This window comes from Triturus cristatus, chromosome 9, assembly GCF_964204655.1.
Source record: "Triturus cristatus chromosome 9, aTriCri1.1, whole genome shotgun sequence".
NCBI lineage: Eukaryota > Metazoa > Chordata > Amphibia > Caudata > Salamandridae > Triturus > Triturus cristatus.
In genome coordinates, this window is record NC_140592.1 from 165,677,625 (window position 1) to 165,695,166 (window position 17,542).

At 42.5% G+C, this 17,542-nt stretch overlaps 1 protein-coding gene across 4 annotated transcripts in view; it reads right to left on the reverse strand.

Moving 5' to 3' along the window:
- Nucleotides 1-17,542, reverse strand: part of ARHGEF3 (Rho guanine nucleotide exchange factor 3) — an 898,185-nt gene that overhangs the window by 94,018 nt on the left and 786,625 nt on the right. For all 4 annotated transcript variants that reach the window (XM_085624661.1, XM_085624662.1, XM_085624663.1 and 1 more), the window contains 4 exons: nt 13,303-13,473; nt 10,919-10,981; nt 9,844-9,940; nt 9,460-9,536 (listed from right to left, as the gene is read on the reverse strand). In XM_085624661.1, the coding sequence (XP_085480787.1) occupies nt 9,460-9,536; nt 9,844-9,940; nt 10,919-10,981; nt 13,303-13,473 (408 nt within the window). The remainder of the gene's footprint in view (nt 1-9,459; nt 9,537-9,843; nt 9,941-10,918; nt 10,982-13,302; nt 13,474-17,542) is intronic.

The following is a 17,542-nucleotide window of genomic DNA, read 5'->3' on the forward strand; positions in this document are numbered from 1 at the left end:
GCGCCAGAAGAGTTGTGATGCATCTGCCCACCCGTGCGCCACCACTGATGCGCCGCATTTACAATGCAGCACACCGTGGCGCACAGATGCATGTTGCACCCCCCCGCGGAAAGGCGGCGCATTGCTGGAGTTGCATCGCAAGTGCGATGCAGCTCCAGCAAGGCTCTAGTGCCCCTATCCCTAACATGCTGCTTCAATCCTTACACCTGCTTCAAGTAGGCGCAGGGTTTGGACGAGGCATGGCCGTAAAAGTGACTGAGTGAAATCTTGTAGATTTCACTCAGCCACTGTTCAGAGGCGTTCCTGCGCTGGAACGCCCCCCCCCTTTGCAGGAACGCCCACATGTGGCGCAGGGCTTTACAACGTGACACATCTCCCTTGATGCGTCACATTGTAAATAGCCCGCAGCATGGCGCTGGCTTTCCGCCGCCGCTGCATCACAAAAGTGACGCACCGGCGGCGCACATCTGGCGTAAGGGGCTTGTAAAATTGTCCCACAGTGTTTTTGAGCAAGTCTTTAGAATAAGCATTATGATATAATTCAGAAATGTAATGGGCTTCAACAAACCCTATGCAGTCATAACCAGTAAAGTGCGTCCTGCTCACATACACAATGCCTTTAAAATCCAAGTGAGAGTTACTTTTACATGCTCACACATACCCACACAGCATACACATACAAAAAAGCACACATCTCCAAGCAGAAGCTCACACAGATATACACCTATAAAGAGAACCACACACATGAATGTTTGCAAACACACACGCACACACAGTGACAAACATCTAGAAAATAGAAAAAGACAAGGGTAACTGGAGTTGCAAAAGTTAGTTCTAAAACCAATCCAGGCTGGCACTTGGGTGCATGTTGGGGCTTGTAGATGCACAAGTACCAGCCCTTGTCAGCATAATAGAGCCGCCTCCGGCAATCTGGCCTGTGTAGATAATGGGTGTTCACCTGCACGGAATGTTAACATTGCAGCCTCACAGGTGGCTAAATGTTAATGCTAAGCTGTGGCATTTCACAGCGAAACAGTTTTCAAACCTGTTTTTTAGCATCTAAAATGTACTCGGTTGTCCTGTGGAAAGGAGACATGTTTAGAGATGTCAGAAACTGCTGCTATGGATGCATAGTCACAAACTTGCGCACAACCTGAACAATGTCCCTGCTAAACTCCACTTAAAGATAAAGTACAATACAGTGACATTTGAGAAAAGTAGTATGTGCCTGAATCACCTGATTGTAATACAGCACTTGGTGTTTCTGTTATGTTTCCGGCATTAACTGCACCAACGAGTAAGCATGTGCATCGCATGTATAGGCGTCGTCTATGAATCCAAGAGAAGTGACCTCTCACAGCTCCTTCTTTTTGGCCCCGAGGAGACCTTTCTTCTGTAATCCGCTCTTCCATCTTTTTCAGTCTTTGTATCTACATCTCTCATTGATGCTAGCTGTTCTTCTTACACATGTCCACCCACCTGTGCTCTCTGCAGATCTATCTACTTAGTTCTTTCTAGCCTCCTTGCTCACTTGCCCCCTTTCATTCTTTGCTCTCACAGTGAGAACAGAAAGACTGGAGAGTAGCCTGTATCTTCTCCATGGAAGAGGAGGATGAGGTTGTAAGCCACTCATACCTTGGATGTCTTGTGATTTCTCTATTTTATCTGTGGTTACAACCCTCCCTCAGGCCACAGGTCCTAGGATTATATCAATTAAAACAGTGGGGAAAATTCCATGAGTGACTGGCTGTAGCAATTAAAAACAAACACTGGCAAAGCCATTCGTTTTCTACCCTAAAAATGATTGCTTGAGACATTGCTTTTTTATACTTCTGTTAAGCCGCAATAATGGTGGGAAAGAAAGGGCGGAGCTTGTTGGCGATTTGGCACCCAATATTATTCTGAAATAATTACAAGTTAGAACTCTTGGTTCTGAACAGAAGAACAGTGGAGAATACAGACTTGATTTTGCGCTGATAGCCAGACCAGAAGTGATGAACAAGTTACTTATGTTTATTTTATGTTTATTTTCATAGAGCACATGGTTACCATCGTTGTCCTGGCGCTATGCCAGAGAAATACAAGAAGAGAACTAAATTAGGAATAGAGGACTTTTCAGTGCTTTATGAAAAGGCAAATGTTTGGGCTGACAGAGTATTCCAGTGCTAAGCAGTGACAACTGAGAATGCCCGACCTCCAGTTCGCCTTCTACAGAATCTTGGTTTATTGACAAGCAAGGCCTCTAAGGAACTGAGGTGTTTAGTCGGGCAGTTGGACAGCTGACTGGAATGGACGAAGATGAACAGATTCAGTAACGCTCTCTCTGATGCATAACCTATATATCCACAGATTTGTCACCCTGTGAATATCCCCAGACTGGTTGCAGAAACTCAAAAAGCAGTGTTCCTGCGTACCTGTAGTTGGTGCCATGCAACTCCACATTTTCTCCATTTCATTCCGGAAGTGAGAAGCAGAGCCACATTTAAACGCCACCACTGTGCATTGATGTCACTTTCTTTTGTAAGCCTGTCTGCACCCTCATACACAGAGGCCATCAGCGAATCAGAAGAACCAATGTACAGAGTCTTAAACTCAGTCGTGGCCAGCATGGCTTGCGGGTGGCGGGCCGGATGCTTGCGGGTGGCGGGGCGGGCGCAGAGGGTGGGGGAGATCAGAAATATTTTTTTTTTAAATGATCTCGAGGCCAGGTCTTGCGTCTTCTCTGCTCCTGCTCTCCTGTCTCCAACAGGAACAGGAAGCAGGCAGCCAGGCTCTCTCCCCTAAGCCAATCCCAATGCTGGTGAGCAACACTCCAGTAAATGACACATATCCTACAGACATTTGAGAAATCAGCAAGGGGATGTGAGTAGGATACTTTGGGTAGAGCTCCAGGAGCACAGCCCACCACCATGGATGGTACTGCTTTGGTATCAATTCACAAGATGAGGAATCTGCCGTTATAAGTATTCATCAGAAGAATGAGTTACTTAAATTCAGCAATGCTCTTTCTGGCGAATACTCTAACTGCAGATTCTCATCGCCCGCTCACCTCCCTGTTCTGTGAAATGGTCTCTGTTCCATCTAGAAAGGTCCCAGTTTAAGCAAGGGCAGTTCCTCCGCTATGGCAGAGGAGTGTCGCCCTACGGCTTTTAAGCAGTGAGAAACATAAAAGGACAATAACTTAGAGGTATTGTCATTTTATGTTTTGTATCCTGCTGATTTCCATCTGGCGGGTGGACGAGGCTGCTCTGCTCTCTGAGCAGGGCAGGGGAGGAGTGGTTTGCCCACTCCTAAAGTTTGGTGTAATGTTCACTCTTGAAGGAAGTGGCTGATTCAGCGTTCTACTGGAAGGCTGGGTGCCACTAAGGGTGCCCTAAAGAGGTTGCTGGAGGGGTGGAGATTGAGGCATGTGGTATCCTGATGGTCTGCTCATCGTCTGTTAGGCCTATGGCCCAATCCCCGAAAGGACTGGCAGGCCTGCTGTGTGGGCATTGGGGCATGAACCTGATGCTACGCCAAACCCCTAGCACAACCACCAAAAGGGCAAAACTGCTGGGAGGATTGCTAGACTGGTGCCGAAAGACCAAAACAGAATGGCATGGTTCAGCTCTTTTTATAACACCCTAAGGCCAAGTCCACCTTTTCTGCAAACAGGTAAAAACTGTCGAAAGGCATGTCCTTTGGGGACACCTGGACGTTGCCGGAGAATCCTCTGGATCTAATCCATGCAAGGAGCCAGAGCAACAGGCTTGTCCCAAAAGCCCTTCCCAGACAATTAAGGCCTGAACAGATGGCAAACTCTAACACCTCCTAGCCATCCTAAAAGTTTTGGGCCAAGGAAGCCTGCACGACTTCAGGGATTCCTGGTAAGATCTCACCAGCCATGTCCCAGGTACACCGTCCAAGGAGGCAGCTGGCGTTGACCAACCTCAAGGCAAGGCTGATCTCCACAAACGTGTTTTTCAAAGGTTTCTATGCATTTGGAGTCTCTGCCAAGAGGAGTAGATGTAAAGGCTTTAGGGTTCACTCTGCTGTTGGGCGACTGCACCATCTAACTCTCAGGAGTTGGATGGTTGGTTAAAATCAGGGTCGCCTCAAGCTGATCTATGGCAGTGGGTAACGTGGTAATTGACCAGAGGGCCAAAACATAGTTAAGTCCAAATGCCAAATAGGTTATCAGTGAGGGCCTTGTTAAAGGGCAGATGAGGTTCTGTTGGTGGCTGTTCAGGCTGAAGGACCTTAGTGAGCACTTATGTTCTTACTTCTGTAGTAGGGAAGTTTGAGGTCAAGGACTTCACCAGCCCTCTTAATGACAGTCACAAAAGACGTACTTTCCTCCGTTGCTCATCTAGGAGGGGTAATCCTACCCAGTATTGGGCAAGGTATCCAACCCACCGGCATCTTGTTGATCCATATAACAATTGTCTTTATAATAAGGTGGGGCAAACTCTTCCCCACCCCCACCACAGTTGTTAGCTGGCTCTCTTAGGAGTCCGAGCCATAAAGTTGTAGTGTCTGTGTGCTACTGCATTGTAATTGGATAGTGTCTGAATTAGTATTGGCTGTGTATAGCTTCAGTCGAAACGAATTAGACTCGGAGTTGGCTTTGCCTTGCTGCAACATTGCCGACTCATGTGGCAACTCTAGGTGCATCTGGACCAAATTTGTAATCGGCTTTTCATTCAAATGGGAGTGAGACCTGGAGGCAAAGTCTAGAGAGCAAGTGGTGAGGAGGGGCAGAGTCCCGCTTGGTCTTCTTATGTTTTTTCTTCGACTTACCGAGATACTTTGACCGCTGAGATCTGGCCTGGAAAAACTTTGGGAGCAGGAGTGGATCCGCACTCGTAACTTTGACCTGGAGTGGGAGCTATGTGGAGTCTTCCAGTGTTTCACCAGTACAGCTTCACTTTCTCTGATGGCTTGTAGATTCACTTGGGCAAAGGCGTCGCAGGCCTTGGATTGTGCACCGAACCTAAATAGCAAAGGCATACTCAGAGGTCTTTAATCTTTTTTCTCTAAGACCCCCAAATAAAATGTTTTGAAGACTGGGGCCCCCTTGGTACCTTTATGACAAGGACTGTGGTAGGTTTAGGGCTGAGCACAGGGACGAGGCTTATGAGATCATTTCAGAGAGACGCATTCCATGGCGTATAATCCACAAAATGTGAGACTTATGAAAGATCAAATTCATCAAACAAAAACATAAATTGACTAAAAAAACTCTGCTCCCCATAACTGGGGTGTTGCACCCCTAGGCCCTAACGCAACTACAACTGCTGCAGTAATGATAGCTGTGACCCTGACTACCAAGCAATCTCCTCTGCCTCTTTCTCCTTCTTCCCCACCATGACTGATCATTCCAATTTTGAAACAGGCTTGCTGTGCTTTCTTTCTGAAGTTTTATATAGCGCAAACTCAGCCCAAGGGCACGGGACCACTTTAAATGATCACCAGTTACATTACACAAGATCAGATTTTTTTTAAGGCTCAGGGAGATTAAGTGATTTACCCAGAGTCACAGGATGGGAGCCAATGCTGGGACATGAACCTGATTCACCAGTTCCACAGTCAGCAGCTCTCACAAATAGGCCACATCTTCTCCATTTCAGAAAAAAATTAGCTCCTGCGTGTTGTCACCTTTTTTTGCCATAAAGGTGTCCTATACCTGTTTATTTAAGGAAGACATAATTGTGAGTGCTACAGTGGGCCCCTTAGACCCCCTAGATCCCAGTGCTGCTGCACCTGCTTCACTGATGATAGCTACTGCCTCGCAAAGTGGGATGTCTCCTCTGCCATTTGTTAAAAACATGGGCTCCAATCTTACTCCATCCACCCTCACTGCCCTCTCTCTGATACCAAAATTAAGGTGTCTCCTCTGCTTCAATTTTCCCCACCCCTGCACCATTACTCAGAGGCCTAAAGCAACACTAGCAGAACAAGTGTGCATTGGGCCCTAATGCAAGTTAGGAAGAATAGTAAAACATACATAGAATTTAGCTGGAACCTGGTGCCACTGCACCAGCAGCACCAATTATACCTACAGCTGTGCGAAGCAGGCTGTGTACTCTGTGTACACCATCACACTTAGGCCTGAGACACAAAGAAGACTTTTGGCCCCTTTATGTTAAAAAAAAAAAAAACATGCAATGTGCAATTGGTGTAGAAAGCTGGCTCTGTATACAGTGCACCACAACGAGGTACACTGTGCAGAGAGTCCAGGCAACCCTTATTGGTTTACAGAGGCAAAACATGATAACACTGCTCTCTTTTGTGGTTGTGTCGGCGACCAGTTTAGGCTTATCAGAAAGTAATGCTAAGCATTTGTTGTACTCACAGGGGCAATAAATGAGATACACACTCACGAAAAAATCCGATACCAATTTAAAAAAATAAGTTGTATTTTTCTGTAAATTTTGAAACCAAGAACTTCATTATCATCTAAGTACTTTTTAAGATATTGATTTTAACAGGTAAGTAAAATGTTTACTTAAACGCATCTTTACTCAGAAATGGTTTCTTATGGGAAAAAAAGGCATATGCTGCTTACAGTTATTTATGGTTGGTTTCTGGTCCTTCTGGACTTAGTCATAGTTTGTAAATGTCCAAAGTACCACCAGCAGTCCCATGTTTGTGCTCCACTGTAACGTCCATACCCCCGTAGGGAGATGAACCACCTCAACATTTTGGTGTTTTCACCTTTCATTTGCACCATCCACCTGAGAAGCCTGTGGCCGGTTTGGACAAGAAAGTGAATGCCAAACAGGTATGGTCTCATCTTTTTCAGGGACAAAAGCACAGCAAAGGCTACCCTCTCAATGGCACTCCAACACTGCTCTCTGGGGAGTAACCTCCTGCTAATGAAAGCTATAGGCTGGTCATAGCCATCATCATTAGTCTGGGATAGGACCACTCTAATCCCGTGTTCAGATGCATCAGTCTGCACTACGAACTGCTTTGAATAATCTGGAGCTTTAAGAATGGGCGCTGAACACATTGCTTCTTTCAAAGTGTCAAAAGCCTTTTGACAGCTCATTGTCCTGTTAACTCTTTTGGCATGCCTTAACAACGCGGTCTTCATCACAACAGTGTCTTTACCACACATGCCTTTATAACGAAATTAGTTGTAATGGCATGATTGGTAAAGGCATATGCGTGGTAAAGGTTACACCCCAGCCCCTGAGCCCTAAAACCTGCCCCCATGCCCTGAAAAAGACCCTGACCCGAGGCCTAAAAACACCTCAGCCCCCCACTGAGGCCGTAAAACCAGCCCACAGCCCTACAAACGACCCAGACCCCAGCCCGAAAAAGACCCCAGCCACCAGCCCTAAACTGGCCCCCAACCCTAAAAACAACCCAACTCCCCCACCCTGAGCCCAAAAATCCGGGCCCCAGCCCAGAAAACGACTCCGACCCCAGATAGAACATATTAGCATAGCCTACGTTATTCTTATTGATCTAAATTAAGCATGGATCTTTAGTAGAAATTGATTAAGCTAAATTATTGAAACACATTCAATTTGATGGTATAGTTCATAACGTTGTGACAAAGTTATGTTTTTGCTCAAGTGCATTAAATAGTTCTCAGAAAGGGGGGAGCGCAGATCAGGGGACAGGCTCAGAGGTGGAAAAAGAAACGAGAGGCTGAGACACAATAATGATAAAGAATAGAGTACAAAATACACTATATAAAGGCTGGCATTGGTAAAGAAAAGAGGATGAAAACAAATCAAAACACAAAAGATGCTGCAGCACAGAGCCAGCAGGGTAAGAGAGGGACCAAAGTTAGAAATAGAAGAGAGAGGGCAATAGAGAAAGTCAAAAGAGCACTAAAGCAATATTAAACATAACCTAATGATAGCATCTTTGTATGTTGGTTTGAGACGAAAGAGGGCCATGGGTACAGTGACTGTACATCGAAGAAATGTAAGAGTAAGCAAATAAGCATGGGCATGTGTAAGACAACAAATACATCAATGACCAAAGAGGACTGACAAAAGCAAGGGATGGAAAGTAATACAATGTTAGGCAAGGAACAATCTTCGAAAATGACTTGACTTTATGAAAAGGCTCAATCTCCACCATTCCAGAAGGGTGTATTTTTTTGCTAAAATGAACATTCCAAGAATTCAGGCTGGAGAGAAAAGTTCCTACTGGCTGCTCCTGTGGGATCACTAAATTGTCCAAACGGTACCAAAATAATATTTCACTTTCAACGCTTTCCAAGGTGAGAAATTGTAAGTTGCTGATTGCTTTCATTTGGGAAAAGAGCAGAGACCCACGCACACACATATGTGTGGAGGGGGTAAGAGGGTGCTTTTTTGGGGCTTTGAACAACTACACATATTTGTTTACTCTTTCAATTAAAAAATAATCTAGCAGTATTTGTCAGAGAAAATACAGCTAACCAGTGGAGCCTTGTCTGCAATGTACAGTATCATACATCTATTTCTAACAAATTACAATCATAGCATGTTTAACAATTCATGCTATACAATCCAGGGTTTTTTCATGCATTCTGTGTAAACCAGTGCCCTAATTTATCAGATCTCTTGACTGGGGGTGAATGTTTTGCTTTGTTCTGCATTCCGTCCATCAATTGTGTGTCTTTTGCTTTCTCGCTCTAAGTGAGCCTGGTATGCCCAGACGTGGGTCCTGGGCTCACTGTGCCACTGGAATCAAGCTATCCTGGCTGAAGAGGGGTGAAACCCCGAAACCGGTCCTAGGATGCTTGTTTCCGGTCCAGGGAGGACCTGACTTGGCAGTTCGGGACGGACTGTTCCCATGAGGCACAGGGTCTAGACTGATTTGTATATGGCCAGGTCTAAACTGGGGCGGCACGGTGAGCAAAAGAATGATGGATTTAACCCAGATCTCTTGCCTGGGGTTGAATGTTTTGATTTGTTCTGCATTCCGTCCATCAATTGTGTGTCTTTTGCTAATTTAGCAAGGGCATACCATGTACATATTTATAAGTATCTAAATGAATATCCATTTGTATATTTATCTAGTGTCAACAGTATTTCAGCTAATCTTTATGTTTTTAAGGAACCTTAATTGGCCCAAACATAAATCATGGATGCACAAATATGTTCACCTCCATTTAAGCTGGTTAATATGCAAGTCTGGAAGGTTATGATACATTTATGACACTATATGATAATACATACATATATTACAAATTAGGCAAAACACTCATGAATAACTGAAAATGGAACCTAGATAATAAAACAACGTGCATTTCAAAAAGCTTGGGTGTTTTTGGATTATGTTCCTAGTATTGTACTAGTTCTAGAAGCCGTCAGAGACACTTTACTGAATTTTCAAGCACTCCGGATGCGCAACAAGGTTGCCCTTTACTCAAGCACTACTATGCCTCCCCTTATGGCATACATACTGGATGCCAAAAATATGTCTATACAAAACCATATGCTGAGAAGTTATTAAGATAAGCCATCTTACCCAGCCCACTAGGATGTGTCCCACATGTTCCGTAGATCCATCTGGCTTCCGTACCTCTCGAAGCCGACAAAGAAGATCTGACCAAAGCAAAAGTAGAAATAAAAATGATGTGCTGCAAAGTGCCAACAAGCGCTACACAACATCAAGTATGAGTGACAAACCGATGAAAAGGCCTGCAAGAAGCAACATATTTATGGACTGATTTAGAGTTTGGCAGATGGGATACACTTTCAAAAACGTGATGGATATCTTGTCCTCCTTATTACAAGTGCCGGAGGATATAATGTACTTACTATACTGTTGATAGGATACCTCTCACATTTGTGACAGAGAATCCCATCTGACAAACTCTAAATCAGGTCCTTAATCTGCTAATGTTCATACCTTCATGTAGAGGGATGAGGGAGTCCAGTGTTCCAAATATCTGAGTTAGCTCATGCTCTGTCATTATACACAGTTTAAGCATTGGGTCGTGGTAGGCCTGGAATAAAAAAAAAGGGACATGTCAATATTTATGAGGGAAAATATTGATCTTTTAAAGGGTATGGTTGAATCTAATCCTAGCAATGCTTCTCTTTCACATTAATAATGAAGCAGTTTTACTGAAGTCAATGAATGATCAACAATGCTGGGAAAAATGAAGTCCGCGCACATCATTCTCTTCTCTTACATAATTTAAAACAAGACCAAAGGAACTTCATCAGGGCTCCATGTATTTAGTAGTATGTTCAACTCTTCAAGTAATTGCAACAGAGGTGCTCGGGAAAAACCCCACAATAAGGGTCAACCAAAACGAATCCCAGCTCGTCATCCCGGTCTTCTGAATGGCAAATGAGTCAGATCCCAGTTTCTGTTTGTGGGGTTTTTATCGAGCACCTACACCTCTGTTGCAATTACTTGAAGTGTTGAACACTCTACTCAATACATGGAGCCCTGATGAAGTTCCTTTGGTCAAAGGAACGAAACGCGTTGGCTGATGGCCACTTTTACTGCTATCATTAATAAAGGAAAATAATGGACTAACTTGTATGATTCGGACTTCATTCCTGGTGCAACGTCTTTAATTAAAGAATTTGTTCAATCTGGTTACTAGCGGTGCTCAACGGCGGCAAGTGCCAGAAGCTGAGGCACAGGACTCTTCATGTGTATAGACAGGGATTGATGTGCTGAACCTGAGGTCAGCCGCTGTAAGGAGTGTTTGATTGCTTTTATTTTAAAACAACTAAATGATAACCCAACCTTACTGAAAAGAGTTTTCAATCATCAATCACATAGTCAATTTTCAAAGTATGTCAATACTTTTCTGTGCTCCGTTCATGATGTAAAGAACATAAGTTGCACAACTTTAATGTCTGAGACCAACAGATCACCTGGATAGCTGACTTGGATCGATGATAAGTAGAACATTGAACATATCTAACTTTTAATAGTGTTTTGACAACCATGAGCATAAGCTTACCTTTTTTGCTAACTTCAAATCTTCTATCAAGTCTTCTTCTCCCTGGGAAAGTTCAAAGATTGCCTACGAGAAGGATCACAGCTGTTACAACAAATTGAAAACGTAAAAAATAGGAAACTATTGTGATCCACTAACATGATGTTATTTTCAACAAGTTTATGTAAATACACTTATCGTCTTTTTCTTTGCCATTTCAATCAGGTTAAATGAAATCAGTTACTGTTAAATGAGGAGTCTCATTCAGTAACATGTTTATTTCAGGATTGAGTAACTAAGTTTCAGGGTTTATCCTAACCGGCACAAATGCAGGGATTTATTTTTTTAAGTGCAGCAAAACGTGTCTTGTTAGCCAATGACTAAAGTGGTTCAGTGTTGTGTTGATAAATCGGCTTAGTGAAATAAGTACCTTGTACAGCGCTCTCATCCCATTGGATATTCATGCTTTAGAAAACTCTCTAAATAAAAATTAATAAAAATAAAATGTGAGTTGAAAGCAGTCTTTCTAAATCTGATACCATACTAAAGTGGCTATTGAGTTTGTACCCCAACAACCCAAGGTCCTAGTCATTCATGCTTTGCAATGCCCATTCTCCTGCTACTTTTTTTGAAAACTTTTACAGAAAAAAGAAAAAGACGGTATGTGTACTTACAATACTTATTAAAATCCTTGTTTGGTAATGGGGATTGATATGCAAGTTACAATGACATTTATGCATTTCAACAACTTTTTTGGAATAAGAGTTATGTAGAACAAATAGGACCTGTAAGCACTTACTTATTGACTTATAGAGCGAAAGTGCCTCACCGGTATCTTACGAATTACCGTATTCAGTGTTTGCTCCACGTGCCCGTATAAAATAGGCATTACCACAAAGGTGTCTTCAGTTCTAAAAGCAACCTATCACCTAACTAACTGCATGCAAATAAAGAATGAATGATTTGACATTTTTGTGACTTAATTAGTTAAGATGACAAAGATAAGACGCTATTATAGGACGCTGAAGTATACATTGCATTACATGGCCATCATTTAGGACTTGCCAGAGGTATCCTGTGCTACCCCTGGTTTCCATTTATTACACCTTGTACCACCCTTGCAACTTCTGACTCCAAACCTCCGACTCTAAATATGGTGTTAATTGGCTTAATTTAATTTGTTCTATTTTCCCTTGCCAAGGCTGTTTGCGGCAATGGGGTTGGCCACAAGCGTATCATAATAAGATACATAATAAGATATTACTGTACTTTTTAAAAAACATAGAAATTCACTGTTAAAAAACAAAGGTTAAAGAGGAGTTATATTTAAGTAAGATAGTTGGATTTTAACTTACATTAAAAAACCTTTGATATTCACCGAAAAACCAAAGGTTAAAGTGGGATTATACGTAGGTCTTCTAAGAATAAAAATCTAACATTTAAAAGCAAAAACAAAAAAAAACACTGAAATCCACCAGTTATACTTAACTGACATAAGTATAATTGCACCGCTAAGATGCATTGCTTATGACAATGCGTATTCCATCATTCATGCCATCTGAAATTTACAGTGGTGCAAGTTATACTTATGTTGGTCTATAAAACAAACGAAAAATTGGAAGAGAGACAAAACAATAACTTTATGGCAAAACTACCTTTAAAACACTTATGCTTCGAACACCATTCATTTTTGTAAACAAGCACTTTAAACACTTGAAATAATTTTAAATATTTCCTTCTACGTTAGTACAGAAAATATACATACCATAGGAAATGTAAGGCAACCACGCCATTCACCATAAGTTTAGGAAATTCAAATATAATATATTTTGTGGTGGAAACCAGCCATACTGATGTGGATAAGATAATTTACTCTCTTTTTTCCATCTTTCCTTCCTTCATCCTTGAGGTTCACTTAAAAGGTACTTCTATTTCATGTTCACATGTGTGCATTTGGGCCTGCTCCAATTGGCTTTATTATTTTCTAAACGTAGCGTGTAAATGTGTTTTATTCATGTACAGTAAGCGTCCAGAAACCCGTTTGTGTATAGGACGTATGATATGAAATGGACAAAAATAGCGACTCCTTCCTCAACTCAATGTATTTGCGGTTTGAGCCAGTGCACGAGAAAGGAAATGAGATTTGTAGTGGCAAAAATTATCAGAAAATCGTATTTACTGGTATGAACTGTCATATCACAAATGGGCCTTACTCTATGCTCACACTGTCATGTAGGACGATGGGGCAGCTCCACTCTCCAGTGAGACAAAGAGATGTAAACTACACCGCTATCATTTTAGAAGAAGACAATTTTTACTGAATGTACTTGAACATCTTATTTCAGATCCCTACATTATAGCCTCCACCATTAGCCACAAAGTGTTAGAGCAAGCAGGTGATAAGGTACCTCTTGGCGCTTGATTTCCTTCGATGTGAGCACCTGGTTGACGGACACATCGAACGTTTCGCTCCACAGCTTGCTGTCTCTCCGTTTCGTGAGTGCAGGGGGCGCATTTCTAGACCACGGTCGTGGGCTGAATAAATCAGGCCGACTGTCACTTCGAAAACTGATTGAACGCTGGATAATAAGGAAAAAGTTTTAAATAAATTGATTACTTATATATAAAAATAAATTGATTACGTATATATTTCAAACTCGACTGAGCTCTCAAAGTTGGCGGGACCAGGGAGAGCCGTGTTGACCATGTAAGCTGTTTACTATCATACAGGCATTTGGGTTGATAAAAGAGTCTGTGGACATTGAAGAGTTTACATGTTTACTGTCACAGGCAAAACAATATTCAGTTTCTATAGAGTTGCTATCAAAGTCAAAAGACCTACAGGCACATGCATCAAAAGAAAATCCGGTCGCAAACGGGCAGATTCTCAGAATATGCCCCTTTGCGACCGGTATTTTTGCATTTGGGATGCATCATCCCAAATGCAAAAATTGCAATTCAAGGAATCTGTAAAATGCGATTGCTTAAATTGCGATTGCATTTAAGGAATCGCAAATTGAGATTCCTTAAATGCAATGCAATAAAGTAATAAAATTAGCGATTTTGCTAATAGGGGGTGCAAATTAGCATGAAGTTGAACTTCATGGTAGTTTGCAAAACCTTTGAAAAATGCACAAAAGTGCATTTTTCAAAGTTTCATGTTGCGCACACACATGCCCTTAGGGCATGTGTGTGCGCAACATATGTGCAAAGGTCAATTCCAGGGGTGCAACAGGGTGTCCTTTTGACACCCTTGCACCCTGAAATTGCATGCGCATTTTGCGAGTACCTATTGGTACTCGCAAATTGCGCTTGCAATTTCCCATTCGTTCCTATGGGCCTGTAGGCCCATAGGAATGAATGGGAAGCTATTCCTTATTTGCGACTCGCAATTTGCGGGTCGCAAATAAGGAATGTGTAGGAATCGCTATTATTATAGCGATTCCTACATGCATAAGATTTTGCGAGTCCTTAATTGCGAATCCTTAATATTCGCAATTAAGGACTCGCAAAATCCTAGTCTGATGCATGTGCAGGCTAATCCCTTTTCAAGCTCCAGCTCTCACTGCTGACTGAGGTTGAAATTGGGGTGTGGACAATGCAGAGACTCATTTCCGAAGTTGGAGTTTTCTTAGAAACGGACAAAGTGGGAGGAGGGGGGGAGGGGTGTCAAAGACTTCTTTTAAAGACTTTGAAGCATTGACCGTACCTTAGGTGAGGGAGGTACGGATTCTAAAGCACATTATACTCTTCCTCAAAGATAAAGTGGCCGGAAGACTGTTACTTGCATGTCACATTTCCTCTACCAGCTTATCTAGCTACCTTAACTAGAGTTTTTGATAGAAAGTCAAAGTTTCACAGTGGGGACTTAGCTGGTGAATTCTGTCGTCATACTTTTTAAATCCGGCATTTAGACAGCTTGAGCTATCGCGCCAGTCTCATGCAAAAAGAAAATTGCAAAGAAAAAAATATTTACATAGAGGCAAATTAAGTTAATCCTCTGCATTCATTGGTCTGTTAAACTGTGATTCACATTTTTGCTTCTGCCCACCACAGCGTACAGCATGCAGTGGGTCAGTCCACTTCATCCAATGGCTCTCTTGCACTGTGAGTGAGGGCATTTTGCCTGATCACCTATGCACCTAATAAGAAGTCCACTTGATTGTGAGGGCTGGTGAGCTGGAAGGCCAATACTCTGCTGTGTCAATGCTTGTTTCCTGCCGTTCGTTCTGTATCAGTTTTTAGGTCTCGCCTGACCCAGCGCATTTTTTGAGGGCTCCAAAAAGTGCTACCAGGCCAGCCTAGAGCTACAGTGCATGTGCGAGGGCACGCGCGCCGCGCTTGACCGAGCTTACTTTCACTTTTGCGGCATAGCCAATAGGTCTCGCTTTTGGGACCTTATAAGTATTTAGTTATACAACTGTTGCATGGCTAAACATTTATAAGGTCCCAAAGACGAGACCTATTGGCTATGCCAATGCTTGTTTGTCATAATTGTGTGTTTGGCTTTAGGTTACATAAGCATACAGCAGCCACTTAGGGGAAGGAATGCTTTCTTACTTTTTTCTTTTTCTTTATGTCTGATATACTTGCAATAATAAAAAGTAAAAAGATAACCGTACCACCACCCTTCCATAATATTCCAATGGTTGTTATGGTATAGTTTGAACATATTGCCCACTGTCTTTGTCTATCTTACCCGGTGATACTGTTGTGGTAGACTGTGTTATGCCTGTTACTGCCTTGGTTACCCTTTCAGGTGCCTACGAACAATTCAGTTTATATGTGCCATACCAGTGGTCAATATTATTATTGTCTGTGTTATACAGTTGACAGTTTGAGCTACTATGGTGACTGCTTACTGTACACCACGACCACCTGGGCTACTTGTTTGACTGCGTGTACCATGTAGTTGATTGTGCTGCTCTGTTGCTGCCACATGCACACCTTTGTACCCCATGGAGTGGCCAAATTCTAGGGGCCCGATTCACAGAACTAACTTAAGACAAAATCCTAAACTTACTACCATTTTGGTATTCACAGAAGGCACTTACGCATTTTGGTATTCACAGAAGGCACTTACTCATTTCGGTATTCACAGAAGTTAGGAGTCCTAACTTTAGGACTCCTAAATGCCTTCTGTGAATACCGAAAGTCTTAAAGTTAGGATGTTTCACAGTTTAGGAGTAGTAAAGTTAGGACTCCTAACTTTAGGACTCCTAAACTGAGAAAAATCCTAACTTTAAGACTTTCGGTATTCACAGAAGGCATTTAGGAGTCCTAAACTGAGAAAAATCCTGTCATGTTGTGGAGTGACGGAGTGGCGTAAAGTGGAGAGGCACAGAGTGGAGAGTCCTGGATTGTAGTGGAATATCATAGAGTGGAGTGACGCAGAGTGGAGGGGCATAAAGTGACGTAGCATAGAATAGAGTAAAGTGCCATAGAGAGGAGTAGTTTAACATAGAATGGAGTAAAGTGTCGTAGAGTGGAGTGCGTAGTGTCAGAGTCATGGAGTGGCATAGATGCTGTGTCGTAAATTAGACTGTTGTAGTGTGTCATGGAGGGTTATAGAGTACAGTGACCTGGAGTGTAGGGGCATAGAGTGGCATAGAGTGGATTAGAGTGTTGTAGAGTGGAATGTAGTAGAGTAGAATGGAGTGGAATGACAGAGTGGAGAGTGGAGTGTCATAGAGTGGAGTGTTTTGGATTAGAGTGAAGTGATGTAGAGTGGCGCAGAGGGGCATAAAATGGAGGAGCGTAGAATGAAGGGGTGTAAAATGAAGGGGCTTAGAGTGGAGGGAAGTAGAGTGCAGAGCAGTAGAGTAGAGCAGAGGGGCATAAAATATTGTGGAATAGAGTGGAGTGAGTAGAGTGCCATAGATTGGAAGTGGTCTAGAGTAGAATTGGCCTTGAGTGGCATACAGTTGAGTGGCGCAGGAAGAGTACAGTGGTGTGGTGTAGAGTGGAGTTGAAAGGCGTGGAGTGGAATGGCGTAGAGTAGTGTAGCGCAGAGGGGAGTAGATATTCATAGTGTGTCAGGAAGTAGAGTGTTGTAGAGTGGAAAGGAGTAGAGTGGACTTGAGTAGATTGAAGTCTGCATGAAGTGGTAGCGCATTGCCATTACAGACAACACATTTTCAATTGAAATTACCATTGCATTTGCACAGACTACACAGCGCACAAATGATAATGTGTGGAAATGGCATCACCAAGTGTATTGATTTGTTTTGATCCGATTAAAATATGTGTTTCCACTACACTTCAGAAATATAAAACATTTGCTTCATTTGTGCTTTAGTAATTCTGATATATTCTGAAATATTTGAACAGTTCATTTACAGACATTTAAAATTTGTTGTGTGCTACAAAAAATAACATCCTACAGCCTCTCCTCACATATGGGTCCCCAACAGGATTGTCCCATAAATTCTCTCACTTTGACATCAGAGAAAGAAAAGTAAACACCAAGCTTCCTCAGATGACAGAGCCTGCATTTAACTCAGTCTTTGAATGCACAACAAATGTGACAAGAAAGCTAGTCGTGGAAGAATACACCAATTAAGAATAGCTTCACTGGAGGGACGAACTCAAGCTGGGCAGCCAAAAACAAGTAAAGCCAGCAAATAGAAAACAAGGAAATGTGGGTTA